Genomic DNA, 20265 nt, shown 5'->3' on the forward strand with positions numbered 1-20265 from the left:
TGACAAAGGAGGCAAGAATATACAATGGAGTAAAGACAATCTCTTTAACAAGTGGTGCTGGGAAAACTGGTCAACCACTTGTAAAAGAATGAAACTAGATCACTTTCTAACACCGCACACAAAAATAAACTCAAAATGGATTAAAGATCTAAATGTAAGATCAGAAACTATAAAACTCCTAGAGGAGAACATAGGCAAAACACTCTCAGACATAAATCACAGCAGGATCCTCTATGATCCACCTCCCAGAATGCTGGAAATAAAAGCAAAAATAAACAAATGGGATCTAATTAAAATTAAAAGCTTCTGCACAACAAAGGAAAATATAAGCAAGGTGAAAAGACAGCCTTCGGAATGGGAGAAAATAATAGCTAATGAAGCAACTGACAAACAACTAATCTCAAAAATATACAAGCAACTTCTGCAGCTCAACTCCAGAAAAATAAACGACCCTATCAAAAAATGGGCCAAAGAACTAAATAGACATTTCTCCAAAGAAGACATACGGATGGCTAACAAACACATGAAAAGATGCTCAACATCACTCATTATTAGAGAAATGCAAATCAAAACCACAATGAGGTACCACTTCACACCAGTCAGAATGGCTGCGATCCAAAAATCTGCAAGCAATAAATGCTGGAGAAGGTGTGGAGAAAAGGGAACCCTCCTACACTGTTGGTGGGAATGCAAACTAGTACAGCCACTATGGAGAACAGTGTGGAGATTCCTTAAAAAATTGCAAATAGAACTACCTTATGACCCAGCAATCCCACTTCTGGGCATACACACCGAGGAAACCAGAATTGAAAGAGACACATGTACCCCAATGTTCATCGCAGCACTGTTTATAATAGCCAGGACATGGAAACAACCTAGATGTCCATCAGCAGATGAATGGATAAGAAAGCTGTGGTACATATACACAATGGAGTATTACTCAGCTGTAAAAAAGAATTCATTTGAATCAGTTCTGATGAGATGGATGAACCTGGAGCCGATTATACAGAGTGAAGTAAGCCAGAAAGAAAAACACCAATACAGTATACTAACATATATATATGGAATTTAGGAAGATGGCAATGACGACCCTGTATGCAAGACAGGGAAAGAGACACAGATGTGTATAACGGACTTTTGGACTCAGAGGGAGAGGGAGAGGGTGGGATGATTTGGGAGAATGACATTCTAACATGTATACTATCATGTGAATTGAATCGCCAGTCTATGTCTGACGCAGGATGCAGCATGCTTGGGGCTGGTGCATGGGGATGACCCAGAAAGATGTTATGGGGAGGGAGGTGGGAGGGGGGTTCATGTTTGGGAATGCATGTAAGAATTAAAGATTTTAAAATGTAAAAAATAAAAAACTAAAAATAATAAATAAATAAATAAATAAATAAATAAATAAATAAATCAGCTCGACAATGTTGCCACTGGTGGCCAGGATGCTTACAGGCAGTTGCTGCGGTTGCCTTACTGGTCCGGGAGGCAACCAAGCTGACTTTGGGCCAAGATTTGTTCGTAAAAGTCCCACACGAGGTCAACACTCTCCTGCAAGGGGACCCCCATAAATGGCTGTCAACATCCAGGATTACTCAATACCGGGGACTGTTATGTGAGAACCCCCATGTTACTACTGAGCCTTGTCAGGTCCTGAATCTGGCTGCTCTCTTTCTTGTGGGAGAAAGTGGGCCCTCACATGATTGCAAGGAAATATGCCAGCAGACCTGACTCGAGAGACCAGCCAATCCCGGACCCAGATTTGGTCCTGTACACCGATGGCACCAGCCTGGTGAAACAAGGACAGTGATTGTTGGGATATGCAGTAGTCACGGAAGAAACCATCGTTGAGGCTAGCTCTCTGCCATCACACTGGTCCGCTCAACAGGCCAAACTATATGCTCTAATCCAGGCCCTCCAGCTATCAAAAGGTAAGAAGACAAACATTTACACAGACTCCAGGTATGCTTTTGCCACACTACAGGGCTCTGTATAAGGAGAGGGGCCTTTGACAGCTAGTGAAAAAGATATTAAAAATAAGGAAGAAATTAAGACCCTATTAGATGCTGCCTGGAAACCAGAAAGGGTTGCAGTCATACACTGCTGAGGACATCAAAAAGAGGATACCCCCCGGGCTCAGGGAACAGACTGGCAGATAAGACCGCTAAACAAGCAGCCGATGGCTTGGGGGTGACAAGTGAAGCCCCTATTAAAGCTCTCATATTGGCGGAGCTACCTGAGCTAATGCTAGACTCTCCAAATTACACCGAAGCCCAAAACCAACTAGCCAAAGCAGAAGGGGCCATCAAGACTGAAAAGGGATGGTGGGAATTGCCAAGTGGCAAATTATTAGTACTGGAGGAGCTGGCACCGACTCTGGTAAGCCAAACACACCAAGTGACCCACCTAGGCCATGATAAACTGGAAGAGCCAATTTGAAAATATTTCTTGGTTCCCCGCCTCTCTTCCCTATGCGGGACAATCTCAGAACTACACTGCCTGCTCACAGGTCAATGTTGCCTCTCGGCATAGACAGAAACCTCCAGGGATTCAGGTAAAAGGCTTGCTGCCCTTTTAACACCTGGAAGTGGACTTCACTGAAATGAAACCTCACTGATACTACCATTACCTGCTGGTCATAGTATGTACGTTCTCGGGATGGGTAGAAGCTTTTCCTACCCAGACTGAAAGAGCATCAAAAGTAGCCTGGTGCCTGCTTAGGGAGATAGTTCCTAGATTTGGATTTCCTACCAGCATTGGATCAGAAAATGGCCCGGCTTTTGTAGCTGATTTAGTATAACAAGTAAGCAAAACTTTAAACATCAAGGGTAAATTACATACAGCATATAGGCCCCAGAGTTCTGGGATGGTGGAAGGAACCAACCAGACACTTAAAGAGACACTCTCCAAGTGGATCTTAGAGACTGACTGTTCCTGGGTGGACTTGTTTCCGACGGCTCTGCTCAGACTCAGGATGACCCCACAGTCCCATGGCTCTTCTCTGTACAAAATTGTGTATAGGAGGCCCCCTCCCATAATAAAACGGGTATCAACAAATTTGCCTCAGGTGAGGGGAGATGAGATTTCACAGCAGATGAACAACTGGGTAAGGCAATAAATGAGGTAACTAAGTTTGTACAAAAAAGGATGCCATTCCCCCTTGGAGAACAGATTCACAAATTTGTGCCCAGGGATCAGGTGTGGTCAAGGACTGGAAACACAACTCCTTGGCCCCACATTGGAAGGGTCCATATACTGTTCTTCCAACCAGCCCTACTGCAGTTAAAGTTGCAGGTGTCACTCCCTGGATCCACCACATGAGGCTGAAGAGAGCATACCACGCAGACCCGGAGGACTCCGAGCAGACTACACAACAGGACCCCACTGATCCCCGTGAAACCAAGATCATCTTAAAGAAGAAACAGAGAGGAAGCTCTACAATCAACTGCTGCTACAAGGACTTGCTGGTATCATCTTGAGACTAACCATAGTTTCAGTACAAAGAGAGACCTGTGCTATAATTAAAGTTGAATGTTGTGTATATATTTCTGATTTATCTGGCTATATATCAGCCACCCTAGATGACATGAAAGGTCAGGTAAAAGTTATGTCTAATGATAATCTTCCTTTTGGACTTTGGTCCTATCTTGGGTGAAGGGTGATTGGTGGAAAACTATATTTATCATTTTTATAGTTGTCTTGATAGTTCTGCTTTGTAGACCCTTTATTTCACAACGTATTATAAACTTTGTAACCCAAAGGTTGATGTCGTTCTCCCAAATTGGAGGTTGGAGAGTCAGGGTGCAATATATCCCTATGAATCATGCTCATACTATGAGTTAAGAGCATCAACAGGCGGGGATGAAGGAGGAAACAGACAGAACAGGCTCCATCTTGAAAGCAGGACTCCATCCTGGGCCGGACTGTGGACTTTGAGCTATATGCCCAGTATCTATGGAAACGACATACCAACTGGAAAACCAGGCCCCCTGGATGGAAGAGCCCCAGGGCTCGTACCTAGACTCTCTGTTGCCTAAAAGAATACCCAAATTATCTGTATAACCGAATAGAATCATAAATTCTATTATGCCTATTGGAGTATGACCACAGGCCTATCGATAATTGTCCATTGTTAACTACCTAGGCTTAAGGCATATGAATCACAGGTTAACTTTGATTATATCTTTCTTTTCCTTTGTTCAGACTAGTTTCAGGGAATTTGGGGAGGTGGGTTTGGGCATGTACACTTAGGGTATATAAGGTTTTCAGAAAAACTGGTCAGGGTCCTTGGCTAAGAGGAGCCTCTGCCTTGGGCCCACCGGTGTAGTAAACTGCACTCCACTATCTGCATTGTCCTTCTGAGTGACTTTGTTTCCCGGAATGCGTGGCTACAACAGTGAAGTGAAACCACACATTTTACCAGTTTTCACCAGGCACCAGGTTCACAGAGCCTTTCTTAGTGGCCACAGCGCTTGCTCTCTATCTTCAGCCTTGCTTGCAAAAGGAGGTACACTGAACCTCAAAAATCTCAGATGTAAATGAGGTTTCAAGAGTTCACTGCAAACAGAATAAAATGGAAATGCAAAGCAAAACTACAAAGAGATACCTGTCAGAATGGCTATTCTCCAAAAGACAATTAACACCAATTGTTGGCAAGGATATGGAGAAAAGGGCATCTTTATGTGCTATTGATGAGCAAATAAGTTGGTGGAACCACTATGGAAAATAGCATGGAGGTTCCTCAAAAAACTAAAAATACAACTACCATGTTTGCTCAATTGCTAAGTTGTGTCCGACTCTTTCAAGACCCCATGGACTGTAGCCCACCAGGCTCCTCTGTCCACGGGATTCTCCAGGCAAGAATACTGGAGTGGGTTGCCATTCCCTTCTCCAGGGAATCTTCCCAACCCAGGGATTGAACCCCGCATCTCCTTTGCGGATGATTCTTTACTGTCTGAGCCACCAGGGAAGCCCATTCCTAAGTTTACTGCAATGAAAATTAAATTATATAAATTTACATTTAGAGAAAGGGCTTCCCTGCTGGCTCAGAATAGATAAAGAAGATGTGGTATATACATACAATGGAACATTATCCAGCCAGAAAAAAAGAATGGAATGCTGCCATTTGTGACAACATGGCTGGATCCTGAGGGCATTTTACTAAGTGAGGTAAGTCAAGCAGAGAAAGACAAATACCATATGATCACACAAATATGTGGCATCTAAAAAATGAAACAAAATCTAAGCTCATAGATACATAGAACAGATTTGTGGTAGCCAGAGGGGAAGGGGAGTGAGGAGTAGATGCAATGGGTGAAGGCAATCAAAATGTATAAACCTTCAGCTTTAAATTAGTCATGGGATGAAATGTATAGCATGGTATGTGTGTGTTACTCACCCAGTCTTTGTGACCCCATAGACTGCAGCCTGCCAGGCTCCTCTGTCCATGGGATTCTCCAGGCAAGAATACTGGAGTGGGTAGCCATGCCCTCCTCCAGGGGATCTTCCCAATTCAGGGATTGAACCCAGGTCTCCTGCATTGCAGGCAGATTCTTTACCATCTGAGTCATCAGGGAATGACTATCATTAATAATACTGTACTGAGAGTAGATCTTAAAAGTTCTCATCACAAGAAAAAAAATTTTTTGTAACTATGTACAGTGATGCATGATAACTAGACTTACTGTAGCCACCATTGTGAAGTGTGTACAAATATCAAATCACTACACTGTACACCCAAAACTAATGTTATAATGTCAGTTCAGTTCAATCACTCAGTCATGTCCAACTCTTTGTGACCCCATGAATCGCAGCACGCCAGGCCTCCATTACACATCAATAAAAGAAAAAACAAACAGAGTAAGAAATCCTATCTTACAGACAAACAAACACAATCCAACATAGACAACTTTGCTATGAACTTTCCATATACTTCATGTGGGTTTTTATAGACACCACATCTTGGTAGGCTACAAAAATCAGAGCCAGAAAAGCTGCATCAAATTCAAAGATGGAAGAACTCCAGAGACCTTCTAGGAGTGGGACTGGGAATGATTTTCTCTCTCTCTGTCTCTGACAGTTTCCCTATTAAATCTCAGATGGTTATACAATGGGGGGAGAAGTGCTGATGGGGCCTTCTCAATACCCATCTCCCTCTTTCAGAGATTTCTGATTCCAGGCCTCTTACCAGAGACACACTGTCCACTTGCTAAGAGACTGCCTCTGAAATGATCTTCAAAATCTGTCACTCAGCACTTAGGGTGAACATGGCTGACATGACTTGCCTTGGGACCCACAGACCTAGAGAGTCTCCCCTCCCCAGACTTCCAAAACCTCTGGCTTGGACTGAAATCTGCTCCTTTGGAATCATCAGCCCCAGCAGAGCACATTTCCTGAAAGATCCCATTGGGATGTGCCAAGTTGGGGGCAGCCTGCAGGCTGGCGCTGGAGGGAGGAGCCCGGCCAACCAGGGCCAGTTCCCAAAAGTAGTGAGCGCCCAAGCTGGAAACCCATGACTCTGTGGGTGGCTGGGCTCTGGCAGCAAGCTATGCAGTAGAAGGAAGGAGAGTGGAGGGCAGGGTGAGACAGGGGAGGAAGGTCAGGTGGAAAAAGACAGGAGGCCCCTTGGCTAACTAAGAAAGGCTCCACCAGTTTCACAGGCGTCTTAGAGATGCCTCCCAATTCAGCAGGAAAAGCCACCTCTAATTTCTCAACTTCTCCCCTGTTACCTGTCCAGTGCGGGCTTCTCCCTCCCCTCTAGTTTCACATTAACCTGATTCCCGCTTTGGGGGGGGGTGGGGGAATGAATCCACCTGGGGGTCAGGGGAATGGCACTTGCCAGGCACAGAAGATAAAGTCTCCTTTCCACTTCGCCCTGAGTCAGTTCCTACCCAGCAGCTGAAAAACTTACAAGAGTCAGCTGGAAACAAAAGTTCCTCATTATCACTTCACACGTTGGATTCATTCACTCATTAGTGGATGCGCAGGGAATGTCCCCAGCATGCTATCTGGGAACCCTCCCCCTCCAAGCTTCACCCACAACTATGTAGGTTCACTTTTCAGACCCAAATTTAAACTGCCCATAGTATTGAAAGTAAAGCCAGATATCTGCTGACCCCATAGCCCACATCACCCATGTTCCCATTAACACTAAATTAAAATGCGCCCATGGATTTCTTCTCTCCAGGGCGACACGGGTGTATCCATGTTTCCCAGCTCCCCTGAAGCTCTTTGCTAACTTAAGCCTCTCTGATGAGGGACTCAGCAGTAGTTCTTAAAGGGGCATTTCCAAAGAAGGTTTTGTCAACACCAGGAGAGCCCTAATAAACACCTGGGTCCCCTTAGATGCTACAGACCACGCCTTCCAGAAACCAGAAGCCCCACCCTCTGTCTAGCAGAGCCCGCGTGCTAACCAAGCGCTTGCCACATGTCACCACTCTCAGCTGGCGCCTCTCTCCCAGCGGTGCAGACTTTCTCGGAATCCCCAGCAGGGGGGGTTGGGGGATGCGGGAGAGGCCCCGCCTGCGCCGGCCACGAGAGTCCTTCTACGGCGACTAGTGCCCTGCAGCCCCAGGGGGTGGCCTGGCACCTCGAGTGGGAGGGGGTAGGTACTCCTTCCAGGACAAGCTGTCAGTCCCCTGGGTCCCGGCTGCGAGCAACCGCAGGAGAGGCAACTCCTGGGGATGAGAAAGTAGCCCGCGGCCAAACGTCTCTTGGTTGCCTCTAGCGCCTACGTGGGTTTGATTGACCCCCTGGAACTCCGGGCGCAGAGGGTCCATCGGCTACCGGCGGCCGCCTGACAATCGGTTCTCCCTTCCCGATGCCCGGACGCTAGCCCCGCTCCGCATCCCCCAATCCCCGGGCGGCGAAAGACGAAGTCGGCGCAAACAAAGGGCGCCTCACACCACCCTCCGGCCAAGCCGGGGATGGGGGTGGTCCCCGGCACCCCGTTGGGGAGGCTGGCCCGCCCCTGGCATTACCTGGGAAGCCGCGGCTCGGCGGGACTCGTAGCAGCAGTGGCAACAGCAGCAGCAGCGCGGGCCGGAGTGCGGGGCTCCCCATGTCGCGCGGGGGCTGCGCTGCGCTCGGCTCAGCTGCGCGGCGCGCGTCCCGGGGGCGGGAGGAGATCGACCGGACCGAGGGACTGTGCCGCGGGCCGGCGGAGGCCGAACTTAAAAACTCCTCCTCTCGCCTGTCTCCCGCCCCCGGCCAACCCTCCTTCCTCCGCCTCCCCGGAGCGCTGGCGCGGCTGGGGCTCCGACCCACCCCCTCCTTTTGTGTCAGCGCTTCTTCTGGAGCGGGGCTGACACCTCCGCCCCCTCTCCGGGGTGCCGGAGCGCGCCAGGGGCGTGCCCTAGTAAACCGAACCATCCCAAAGTATCTCTGGGTTTCCCAGTTTGCGCCCTTTCACTCCAAATACACACACCGGTTGCCCGACCCCCTCCTAGATCCCGGGCCCCTAGCACCATATCATCTAAGCAGAGAGCTGCGTGAGTCGCAGGGAAAGAGAAGAGACAACCGCGGCAGGTTATTATGGCCAAATTCGCGGGTTTGACCCTCCCGATCACGCCCCAAGTTTGCTGTTATTATGCCCACCCTCTCCGAAAAGAAACGCCGCTTAGAAACCTGCCCGGGTTCACGGTTACAGACAGAGGAGAGATTTGAACTTAGGTGTGTGGTTGCGCCGGCGCCAATGTCCGTGCTATGGCTTTTTGGTTTCTCTTTAGCGAAGGAATGAATCAAGGGCTGGCCCGCGTGCGTGCCGGCTGCACTGCGGTTTGGGATGAGGCTTGAGGTACTCTTTCCAAGGTTGGCTGATGGGAGAGCACAAGGCCCAGAAAGTTCCCCGTCTCACCCACAGCCTGGGAATCCAGCTGTTGTAGTTTCTTGCAATCAGAGTTCCCCATTTCCTGGATTGTTCGCACCCCTAGGACACCACGATCTGCCTGGAGTCTCCACCCTGTGGGCTGGCGTCAGGATAGGGTTTCTCGGCTGCCTGCAGGACGGATCTGGTTTCTTCTTCAAGGGTTTCTCTCCCTCTCTCTCTCTCTTTTTTGTAAACACCTAAGGCAGGGACCTCGCCCCTTTTCCTGCCAGCAGATCATAACTAAGACAGATTCCAACTAGGGCTGCGGCATTCAGTTGTGCCATGCACTCTGAGCGAAGGTCCTGGTGGAAGGGGCAAGGGTGCTAACATCCAGCCAGCCGCCTCTGGGGTCATCGAGCCCTGTACTATGATAGAGGCCATGTTCATTGTGGAAAGGCAGCTTTCTCCTCACCTCAGCAGTCTGGTCTGTTAGCTAGACGAAGGGCCCTGGGAATATCCACCCAGAAGATTTTCAATTTTTTAAATCTAGATGGCTTGCTTTTTTTCCCAGTTCTCACAAAAGGCTCTGCCTTGAACTTCCATCTTATCCTCTCTGGTGCCTGGGAGCCTTCTCCCCATCGTTGCTGCCTCCTCATGGAGCCAACAACCCTTCAGTAACCCTCTGATCACAAGACAATGAGGGTGGTCAGGCTCTTCCTGGGCTTCCATCTCACCAGGCTCTCCAGGGAGTGGTTCTCAATCCTGTCCACCCAGGAGAGAAACCTTAGGGGAGCTTCATGGAAATACCCTATCTGGGTTCCACCCCAGCCAGACCAATGAAACTAGAATCTTTAGGGATGTGGTCTGGCCTTTGAGTAGATGTATCATCCCCTTGCCCCCATGCTCCAGTGGTGCAGGTTTTAGAATGGGATAAATTCTAAATCAAGGATTCTCAGCCCAAGTGCTATTGACATTTGCGGCTGGACCATTCTTGGTTGGGGAAGTGCCTGCTCTGTGTACTGAAGGATGTTTTAGTTGCATCCCTGGCCTCTGTGCCCCTGAGAACAAGTAGCAGGCCCTCAATTTTTCCCTGTTGTGACAATACATGTCTTCAGGAGCTGTCAAATATCTTTTAGCACAAAAACTGGCCCTAATCGAGAACCCCTGTTGGAGGCTCATGAGCAAAGATTCATGGGCACCCCAAATTTCCAGGCCCAGGTTAGTCTGACCGGTGGCCTTCCTTTCCTTTATCACCTCTGAGACAAGCTCTGCTCACAAAACCCAGCATGCATTTTATTACTGAACGGACAAGGAACACCTGGCTCTCGCCTAGCACCTGAATCTGGCTGATAACAAGCAACACCACACTGTTAAGAGCTGCTTTCTTTGCTACTTGAGAACAAACTCCAACCAGATTTATAGTAATAATTACAATAACTAGTATTGCTATTTATAATTATTATATACAGGACTCTGGCAGAAGGGATGAGGGAAGAGGGACACATAGGAGAAATTATCCATCCTCTTCACAGTGTCCTGGTAGACAATAGGATGGTTAAGCAGATTCATAATCTGTCAAGCAATTGAACCCAGCAGACAGGGTCATGAATGGATGGAAACAGGAGGAGAAGTCACCCAGGGAGTGCCACAGAGGTCTGATCTCTTCCTGTCCTGCTGGTCATAGCTACTAACGAGTTGGGAAAAGACACTGTTGGCATGAGGCACAGAGATAGGTAAGAAATAGGTTCCAGGCATCTCTAATAAATAAGCAAGAATGTTGTATTGACTCTGAACACTAAAAAAGAATGATAGGACTTCGCTGTTGGCACAGTGGATCAAAACTCTGCCTGCCAATGCAGGGAACATGGGTTCTATCCCTGACCCGGGAAGATCCCACAAGCCTCGGAGCAGCTAAGCCCGAGAGCCACAACTACTGAAGTCTGTGCTCTAGAGCCTGTGCTCCACAAAGAGAGAGGTCACCACAATGAGAAGCCTGCTCTCTGCATGAAGAAGTAGCCCTCACTCACTGCAACTAGAGCAAGCCCATGTGCAGCAAAGAAGACCCGGCATAGTCAGAAAGAAATAAGAAGATAAGAAAGATAAATAATGATGCCCTACATGAGATCTCAAAATTCAACCACACAGACTCAGAGTACAGGAAACGTGGCTTCTCAGCAGTACCTACCATACTTAGTTGCCTACAGGCTACGACAGACTTGCCAGGCACCTCAGGGCACTGCTGACAGAGCCTGTTCTATCCTCGGAAGCATTCGAGTGCTGGACAAAGTGCCGAAAGTGAGGAGAAGGGAACACAGTCTAAGTCTGGCAGGGGGTGGGTGGGGGAGAGGTGTCTTTCCACCAATTGCAGTGTGGAGGAGGCCAGATTAAACAGCACAGCCTTGTCGCCTGAGTTAGAGCAGAATGACCCATGGTGGAGAAGGAAGGAAAAGGAGTCGCAGGATTCCCCACCCCTCCACTCTCTTCCTTGAACTTGTAGACTCAGAGACGCCATTGAAACAGAATCTGGCAGCCCCCTAGCTACTGCAGGAGAGAGCTTTTCTGAGCATGCCAGTCAAGGCCCTTCCCTCGTGAGCCTCTGCCATCTTCCCACACCTCCTTATCCCCCACCCTCACAAACCAGTGGTTCTCTTCCCACATCCTTCCAGAGTAAAGGACCTGAAGCTTAAGGGGAACATTGGTGGCTCACTGTACCTTAGGAAATGGGAGTGGAATCAAAGTCAAGGAGACACTCAGTTGGGATGAGATTTAAGACAGTGCAGACTAGCTGTGCATGTGTGCGTGCTAAGTCACTTCAGTCGTGTCCAACTACTTTCAACCCATGAACTGTTGCCCACCAGGCTCCTCTGTCCATGGAATTCTCCAGGCAAGGATACTGAAGTGAGTTGCCATGCCCTTCTCTAGGGTGTCTTCCTGACCCAGGGGTCAAACCCAGGTCTCCTGCATTGCAGGCAGATTCCTTACCCACTGAGCCACCTGGAAACTAGCTGTGGTGAGGACTATTTTTCCAAAATTCTCAATCCAAGTTTGGGATTAGCAGAAGCAAACTATTATATATAGGATGAATAAACAACAAGGTCCTGTATAGTACAGGGAACTATATTCAATATCCCTTGATAAACCATAACAGAAAAAGAACATGAAAAGTAATGTATATATATGTATAACTGAGTCACTCTGCTGTACACCTGAAATTAACACAACATTGTAAATCAACTATACTTACATAAATTTTTTAAAATTCCCAATCCATCACTGATCAAGGCTTTTATAAACTCAATAAATATAACTCCCTAGAAAAATAAAATGGGAATAAGTCAGAGAGCAGCATGGGTTTAGGGACCACAGTTTGGGTAGCACAGTTATAGTGGGTTTAACTGTTTCCATCCTGCACTTATACAAACTACAGACCACACTAGACTCCAGGTTTTTGAGAACTCAAGACTCGAAGGACAAGGAGATGTAACTACACTCTATTGGAATCGTGCTAAATGAATGCCAGAAGGGCAGGGTGAGTTTGGCTGGTACTATTGCTCTCTGTTATCTGTTACAAATCTAGATCTGAGAGGGTTAACCTAAGAGTGCTCAAGGTCAAGATCAAAAAAAGCTACAGGCAGTCTGTTTACAATCCCGTGGCTTAAAGAGATTTCTTCTCTTTCTAGAATAAATATTCAGAGTGATACAATACAAGCTCTAAGGGATGAAAATTTCTGCAGCATAAGGGAAAAGGAATATTTTGACTCTTAAAGATTCAAAGGAAAACATCTCATTTATGAAAATAATCAGCTACCCAAAAAAAAGGAAAGGCAGTTTCAGAAACTATTTGGTGTATTCAGCAAAAGATTCAAGAATACTCATACAGTAGGAGTAGAGGGTCATACAGGCTTCCCTGGTGACTCAATTGGTAAAGGGTTGCAATTCGGGTTGCAGGCGCATTGCAACCTGGTTTCCAGCCCCGGGTAGGGAAGGTCCTAAGGAGGAGGGCATGGCAACCCACTCCAGTATTCTTGCCTAGAGAACCACCATGGATAGAGGAGCCTGGAGGGCTGCAGTCCATGGGGTCACAAAGAGTTGGACACGACTGAAACGACTGAGCACACATACAGAAAAATGAGAAATATAAGAATGCAAAGATTCAAATATGAAATTAACGCCTTTGGTCAGGCTTGGAAGTTATCATTCCTGTCCTGACAACAAGAGAAAGCTGGGTAAACAAAAATTCATGACTTTTCTTGGAGTCAACAAAGAACTGAGTTTTCAGGCAAATCACCACCCATCTAGAAAGACAGGCAGATCCAGACAGTCATAGCCAAGATCTGCTTACTTGGAGCAGAAGACCATGCTGGAGTCATACATTGGTAGGTACGCCGTAATGGCAATTTAGAAAAATGACTGAGGGCTGAGTGCAGACTACTAGGAGAGTGAGAAACTGCTGGGGGTGATGTCATAGCAGAGATTCCCACACTGCCATAGGCTTTAACTTTAGGAACCCTACCAGGTTTTCATGGTGAAGGTCCAAGAAAGTCCCCCTTCTGCTCTGGCAGAGAGAAGGTACAAGTAATCCTTCTGAAATATGCTCAGAGACTTCTCCAGAGAAAAGGACTATTTGAAGAGGGCTACCTGAATTTTCCAGAGCCTTATTTCAACTCTAAGAATGGCTCGATGATGAACTCCCAGAAAAAAATCATTTGGGGAACTCCTTCTGTGGTTTTGGAGGGATCTGCTGACCACAGACTCTCCAAATCACGGTCATAGGTGTGGTTCCATGAATCACACTGGGTCAATAGAACTTGAGCCCCAGGTCCCTGGAATTAGAGGGCTCAGCACAGGCCTCAGGGGCTTGCTCAGAGACTTATAAAACAAAGCCCAGTTGAAAGAATCCCTCTTATTTTCCTCTTTGGTTAGATACTGTAGGGATGTGACCTAAGACATGCTAGTTTTGAGTGGGGCTCAGAACAAGAGAGGGCTTGCCAGTTGGCACAGTGGAAAAGAACCCGCCTGCCAATGCAGAGAGACACAGAAGACGCAGGTTCAATCCCTGAGTTGTGAAGATCCCCTGGAAGAGGAAATGGCAACCCACTCCAGTATTCTTGCCTGGGAGATCTCATGGAGAGAGAAGCCTGGCAGGCTATGGTCCATGGGGTTGCAAAGAGCTGGACATGACTGAGCAACTGAGCATGCACACACACAGGACAAGAGAAGACCCCGTCATATGTCTGGGCCACTTTGTAAGCTGCTCTGTCACTTGGGCCATTTGACCCAGGAGATCTACTGGTGTTCCATGTGTCAGCAGCTGAAAGAGGTGCAGTGTGAAGTCTTTGACAAGCCCCTCTAGATGAAGCAAGACCTGACCCTTAAAACTTTGTGGTCAAATCCCTGCCCTCCTTAGTGGATAATTACTCTCCTTTTCAGAATCAACTTTTGGTTGATGAAACGCTTACCTGTGGACCACCAAGTTACTGTGTAACTTGAGCTGCTCATCGTGAACTAGTGTTGTCCAACTGGCCAAGCCATATAGTAGGGCATTCACTGCGGCACTCCATCATCAAATGGAAGTGATTCATAGGTAATCAGGCTTGTGTGGGCCTGGAAGGCATAAGTTGCATTGAGAAAAGGCCTCAAGGACTTCCCTGGTGGTACAGTGGATAAACAACCCACCTGCCAAGGCAGGGAACATGGGTTTTATCCCTTCTGCAGGAAGATTCTACATGCCATGCAGCAGCTAAGCCCGTGTGCCTAGAGCCTGTGCTCCAAAACAAGAGAAGCCACTGCAATGAGAATCCCCCACTCACTGCAACTAGCGAAAACCTGTACACAGCAACAAAGACCCCATGCAACCAAAACCAAAACACAGAAAGAAAAAAGAAGTGACCTCAAAATCCATGGTCCCTACTTCTGCTACATTACCTTCTCTCTTCCAACCCACATCTCTGGCCTGATGGAATGAGCCCTCTGGCCAGTTAACTGAGGAAGAAAAACCTCAGATAGTTCTGCACAGCAGGTAGGCAGCACCTGAAAGTGGAGAGTGGCAGCGTTACCACCCAACTCGCTTACAGCCCTGAACAGCAGCACTGAGAGGGATCCTCTTAGTAGGCAGGGTTTTGAGAAGTCTACCTCGTGGTGGTTCAAATGGCAAAGAATCCACCTGCCAACACAGGGAACACAGTTTGATCCCTAGGTTGGGAAGATCCCCTGGAGGAGGAAATGGCAACCCACTCCAGTATCCTTGCCTGGAAAATCTCTTGGACAGAGGAGCCTGGCGGGCTACAGTCCATAGCGTCACAAAGAGTCAGACAGGACTGAGAAACTAACACTTGACTTTTACTTTCACTTTCACCTGGTGACTTGAGTAGAGATATTGGATATGGATTTTCCTTCTCTGTCCACATGCTTCTGCATCAATTCCCATACATGGTCTTATGGAATAGCTTACCCACCATCATGGTACTATACAGAGCACTGCTTCCAATCAAGGAACGCACTTCCCAGCAAATGAAATGTGGCAATGGACTCGGAGGCATAGAATTTACCCATCTTACCATGTTCCCTATCACCCAGAAGCAGCTTGATTGAAGCGGCACGGCCTTTTGAAGATGTACTTGATGCACAGCTAAGTGGTAACACCTTGCAGGGCTGGGCAGGGTCATCCTGGATGCTGTATATCCTTTGAGTTGCCATCAAATATATGATGATGTTTTCCTGTAGCCAGTATTCATAGATCCCTGAGTACAGCAGGGGAAATGGGAGCGGCACTGTTTGCTATTACCTCTAGTGAAAATCCTTAAGGGTCCCTCTTAATACTCCCAGGTCCGATGATTATTGCCAACAGAAAACCACGTGTGTGTGCTGTCGCTCAGTCGTGCCCAATTGTCTGTGACCCCATGGACTGTAGCCCACCAGGCTCCTCTGTCCATGGGATTTCCCAAGCAAGAATACTCAAGTGGGTTGCCATTCCCTTCTCCAGGGGATCTCCCCACCCAGGCATTGGACCTTTGTCTTTTATGTCTCTTGCACTGGCAGGCAGGCTCTTTACCACTAGTGCCACCTGGGAAGCCATTTGAACCCTTAAATGAAGGGCACAAAGATGGGTGGACAACAAGCCAATTCAGGCAGGGATGCTAATATACCAGAACCTTCAAGACTGAAAGTTTATCACACCTCACCAAACAAAGAACCATGACGAGCTGCAGAGGTGCTGGTTGACAGCAAAATGAATACAAATAGTATACAATGGGAAGGCAGTTATAAACATGGGTGTCCCAACTGGCTTCTTGGTAAAGGATCTGCCTGCCAATGCAGGTGATGCAGGAAACTTGGGTTTCATTTCTGGGTCAGGAAGATCCCCTGGAGGAGGAAATGGCAACCCACTCCAGTATTCTTGCCTGCACAATCCCATGGACAGAGGAGCCTGGAGGGCTACAGTCCATGGGGTCGCAAAGAGTTGGACATGACTGAGTGAGTAAACCACAACAAATTTATAAATGTCCATTATGACCATGTGGCTGCTGCAGAGACGGAGACCGTAATAGTTATAAATAGTTCTTCCTTATTTTAATACAGATATATTTGTATATATATTAACTAGATATTTTTGTTTTCTTATTTCATCTCATCATCTAACATGATATATTAATAATACTTTGTATCTCAAAGATATCAAAGGAAATGTGTGAATCATCTTGGAAAAGAATGAACATCAGCCACAGACAAAATAAGGAACTCTGTATTCTCTTCTGGGGAAAGGGTTAGCATTTTTTGGTCATATGTGGAAGAGTTGTATAATACTAGGCAGAAGTAGGACTTTAGCCTTGTGCTGATTCAGATATTAAGTATACTTTAAGGAGATGTGTATGGATGCCAAGTTGACTAAGGGTGAATTTTAATGGCTTCGTGATGTGTCAGCTTGGCTAGGCTGAGCTACATTTCCCAGAATTCACTCTCTTGTTTCCAGTTAGGGGAGATTCTCGGGAGATTTGGAGGCTGGAAGAGAAGCAGTGGCCATTTTGTTGCTCACACATGTTGCCGATTTGCTGACTTACCTCGCTAGTGTGAAGCACCAACCTTTCTCTAATCCTTCAGCTTCTTCGACTTCTAGGCCAGATGTAGATGTGTTTAGCTCTGTGATGAAGAGCCCTACTTCTGTTGGAGATCCTCATCACCGAGGTCAAAGGCCACATGGATTTACATGAGTCTGGTTCTTCCTCATGGGGCTCCAACTTGTGTGTTTTGGTTCCTACCCTCAATCTCCCCCCTCCACTTAACATCCATCTTCCCTCCTGGACATTCCATGAATGTCAAGCTCCAGCTTTAGACTCAGAGATAACAGCCATAGAGAGAATGCTTAGTAAGCAGCCAAAACTGCATAAGAACAGTTCCCTGTAATGAATCCATACTGAACTTTCACAATATACATCTGCTTCTCTGGATGAACATGGGCTGATACAGGTGAGGAGCGAGGGCGAGGAGATAGTAAGTTTAGTTTTGAACATGTGAAGGTGGCCATGTGGGTGGACCAACAAGGTGGGGACCTCTAGTGCAAAGATCATTTGGAATTTAGTAGGAGAGAGGAGGAGAGGGGTAGAGATTTGAAATGCTTACATGGAGGTAAAAGCTGAAGTCACTCAAGTGGATGAGCTCCTTGAGGACATTGGAGAAAAAGGAAGAAAAGGAAAAAGAGGCTTGGAAAATACAAGTTAAACAGGGGAGCACAAAGGAAGCCATAGCAAACACCAGCTTCTGGATCTTGACAAGGGGCATCTGAGTCCCAAGGGAGAAGAGGCACCTTTTTTTTTTTTTTTTTTTGCCAGATAAGACTTATAGAAATTATGGACAAGGGAACATGACCCAGTTCTAAAGGCTGATGAAAAATAGAACAAAGTGAAGAAACATCAGTTAGATCCTGTGGTTAAATATCTCACCCATAAGGATTGAACCCCTAACTTCTAAGCCCTTGCCTGGGGTGGTAATGTGGTTTGCGGCAGTCTAAGAGAGGAGTAGAGGAGGGGGCAGAGATCTTGGGAGACAGGAATAACTTAATGTGGTAAAACTGAGACAATTGGTTGGTAGTCTAGATGCCATGCATTTGAAGACGAGCGTAACTCGTGTGAGACTGGGATGTTTTTGCCAAGACTATCCTCAGACATATGCCTGCATCCAACTGTGATGATATTGATTGCCCAAAGAAGACCAACCCTGGTCCTCGGTCCAGTGGGATCTGTTTAAGGCCCTGTGGAGACAGTTCTGCCCTTTCACCCTTTATTCTGAACACGATTCTCGGGCTGCCTTCTTTAAAGTTTGTGCAGCTGACCCTCTGCAGAAGGTTGCATCCATTGAACTGTCTCCCCTCTCTCCCCCTAGTCCTTGCAATTCTGTTGATGTTGGCACATCCCTGGGGCCTCTGCCTTTTCAGATGCTGATTCATCCAGAAAACATCTGCTGGAGGTAACAGCCTTGTCACATGTTTCAAGTCATAGAAGGACGTGTTGGAGGAGAGGGAAAGCTTTCATTTATTCACTTGTAATCAACCCAAAGGTCAGCATCACAGAAAGGACTTGGACAGGAAAATGAGTCCTGGAGGCTAAAAAAGGGCTTCCAGCTGCAAGGAGAACAGCTAACATGCATCCCCTGTATGTGTGGGCACAGTGCAGGCTGCCTCTTCCTGTGGCTGTCCCCAGAGCCTTTCTCCTGTTCCTCAAGACCTCTCTTGGATCCCAGGAGTTTCTGGCTCAATTATGAGGGCTTCAGGGAGGCCAGAGCACATGCAGAAACCCTGCTGTTTGGCCAGAGGGCTGAGGGCTCCAGCCAAGTACAAAAACAAGCCAAGTTTAGAAACAATGAGTTAATAGTCCTTCCTAGGTTGCATCATACTATTAGTGATAACTAATCAAATGCTTCATTTAATCAAATCCTGTTGGACTTTTTGTCCTGTCTGCCTTTCAGGGATCAGCCTTTCTCTGACCCTGGTCAACAGCCAAAGAAAAGTTGACTCGTGGAAAAGTTACAAGACTTGCACAAAGGCCCACAAGAGTTGAACACACCAAAGCCGAATAAGGATTCTGAGCTATCAGTGTTGGGAGTCTACAGTAATATTTTTCAAGTGGCTGTGTGAAGCTTTCCCACACTGCTCTGGTCCTTGTCTCCCTCTGCCAGGGTAGATTCAATTTCTGTTTGGCTGGAATATAGAAGGACCTTCCCCACTTGCCTCATGTTCACTTCTCTTTAAAAGGAGGATACACAGTGACATGTCTCTTGAGTATATGATCTGGTACAAGGAAACCCAATGTTTGGTATATCTTGGGATGTTCTCAAATGAATGCTGTTGAATGACCATAATATTACACAGTTCCTCCAACTCTTTCTTTCCCTTTCAAAAAAAAGTTGCCTAAACTCTGCTTCCATCAGCCTACTCCAAACTGAGTCTGTGCACACTGGTCCTCTGAAATAACTCTTGCTGTTGTGACCTGCATGTTGTTTGCACCAATCAATGTTTTAGTCCTTGTTCCATACACTTCTCAGCATTCAGTACTAGTGACCACTTGTCACTGGACACGACTTAGTGACTGAACAACAACACTTCAAGTAACGTGGACAATCTGTAGATTCCAGGACACCACACTATCATACCTCCAACATCTCTGGATGCTTCTTAAGTATTTTTGGCCACCCATTCATCTCAGGGCAACCATTAAATGTTGAATTCCATGGGAATCTCTATTCTCTCTCCTAGGTGATCTCATCTACTCTCAGAGCTTCAATTACCAGCTAAACATTAAGAATTCATAAATATGTATCTTTAGACTCTCCTGTGGATGCCTGACCTTACTATATATTTAATAACTTCTCTCGATTGTTCAAATGCACCATCAACTCCACACATACTGAATAGATTCACATCCTCTAACCTGTGAACTTCGGTGTCCTCCAGCATTCTCTGTGTCTGTGACTGCTATTCATCCTTGAATTCCTTTCTCTCCAGCCAACTCATCCCTCAGTCCTGTATTTTCCTCCTTATGATGCTTGAATCCAGCCATGTTGCTCTGTCTTCATTGTCACCCACTTGGCCCATGCTCTATACTATCACCTCTCAACTGGACCCCTATCAGTGACTTCCTAGGTGGTCCCTTGCATCCACTCCTGTATCTCCTGCGACCTCCACATCCTCTCCATTTGCTGCAGTCAGAGAAAACCATCACTCACTGGCTTAAAACCCTTTGCTGGATTACTGGTACACATACTGATACATAAGAGAACGAGATTCTGAGCATAACATACAAAGCTCTGTTTCGCCCAGACACTGTCTACTTATCTAGCCTCAGCTCTCTCCACCCTTACATCAGTCTTACTACTGCTATCACTCTGACTTTCTTTTAGTCTGTGCTGTTCCTTTCTGCTTCAGGGCCTTTGCAAATACTTTCTTCTGCTTACTTTTTCTACCGCTT

The 20265-nt window shown here is 46.8% G+C and overlaps 1 protein-coding gene across 2 annotated transcripts in view; it reads right to left on the reverse strand.

The window, feature by feature from the left end:
- Positions 1–8316, reverse strand: part of SRPX (sushi repeat containing protein X-linked) — a 171034-nt gene extending 162718 nt beyond the window's left edge. Inside the window, exon 1 of one of the 2 annotated variants that reach the window (XM_070289887.1) lies at positions 7983–8316. In XM_070289887.1, the coding sequence (XP_070145988.1) occupies positions 7983–8064 (82 nt within the window). In that variant the 5' untranslated portion in view covers positions 8065–8316. The remainder of the gene's footprint in view (positions 1–7982) is intronic. The other variant, XM_070289888.1, reaches the window with a different exon arrangement.
- Between the last annotated feature and the right edge of the window lie 11949 nt (positions 8317–20265).

The sequence above is a fragment of the Ovis canadensis genome, chromosome X (genome assembly GCF_042477335.2).
Source record: "Ovis canadensis isolate MfBH-ARS-UI-01 breed Bighorn chromosome X, ARS-UI_OviCan_v2, whole genome shotgun sequence".
NCBI lineage: Eukaryota > Metazoa > Chordata > Mammalia > Artiodactyla > Bovidae > Ovis > Ovis canadensis.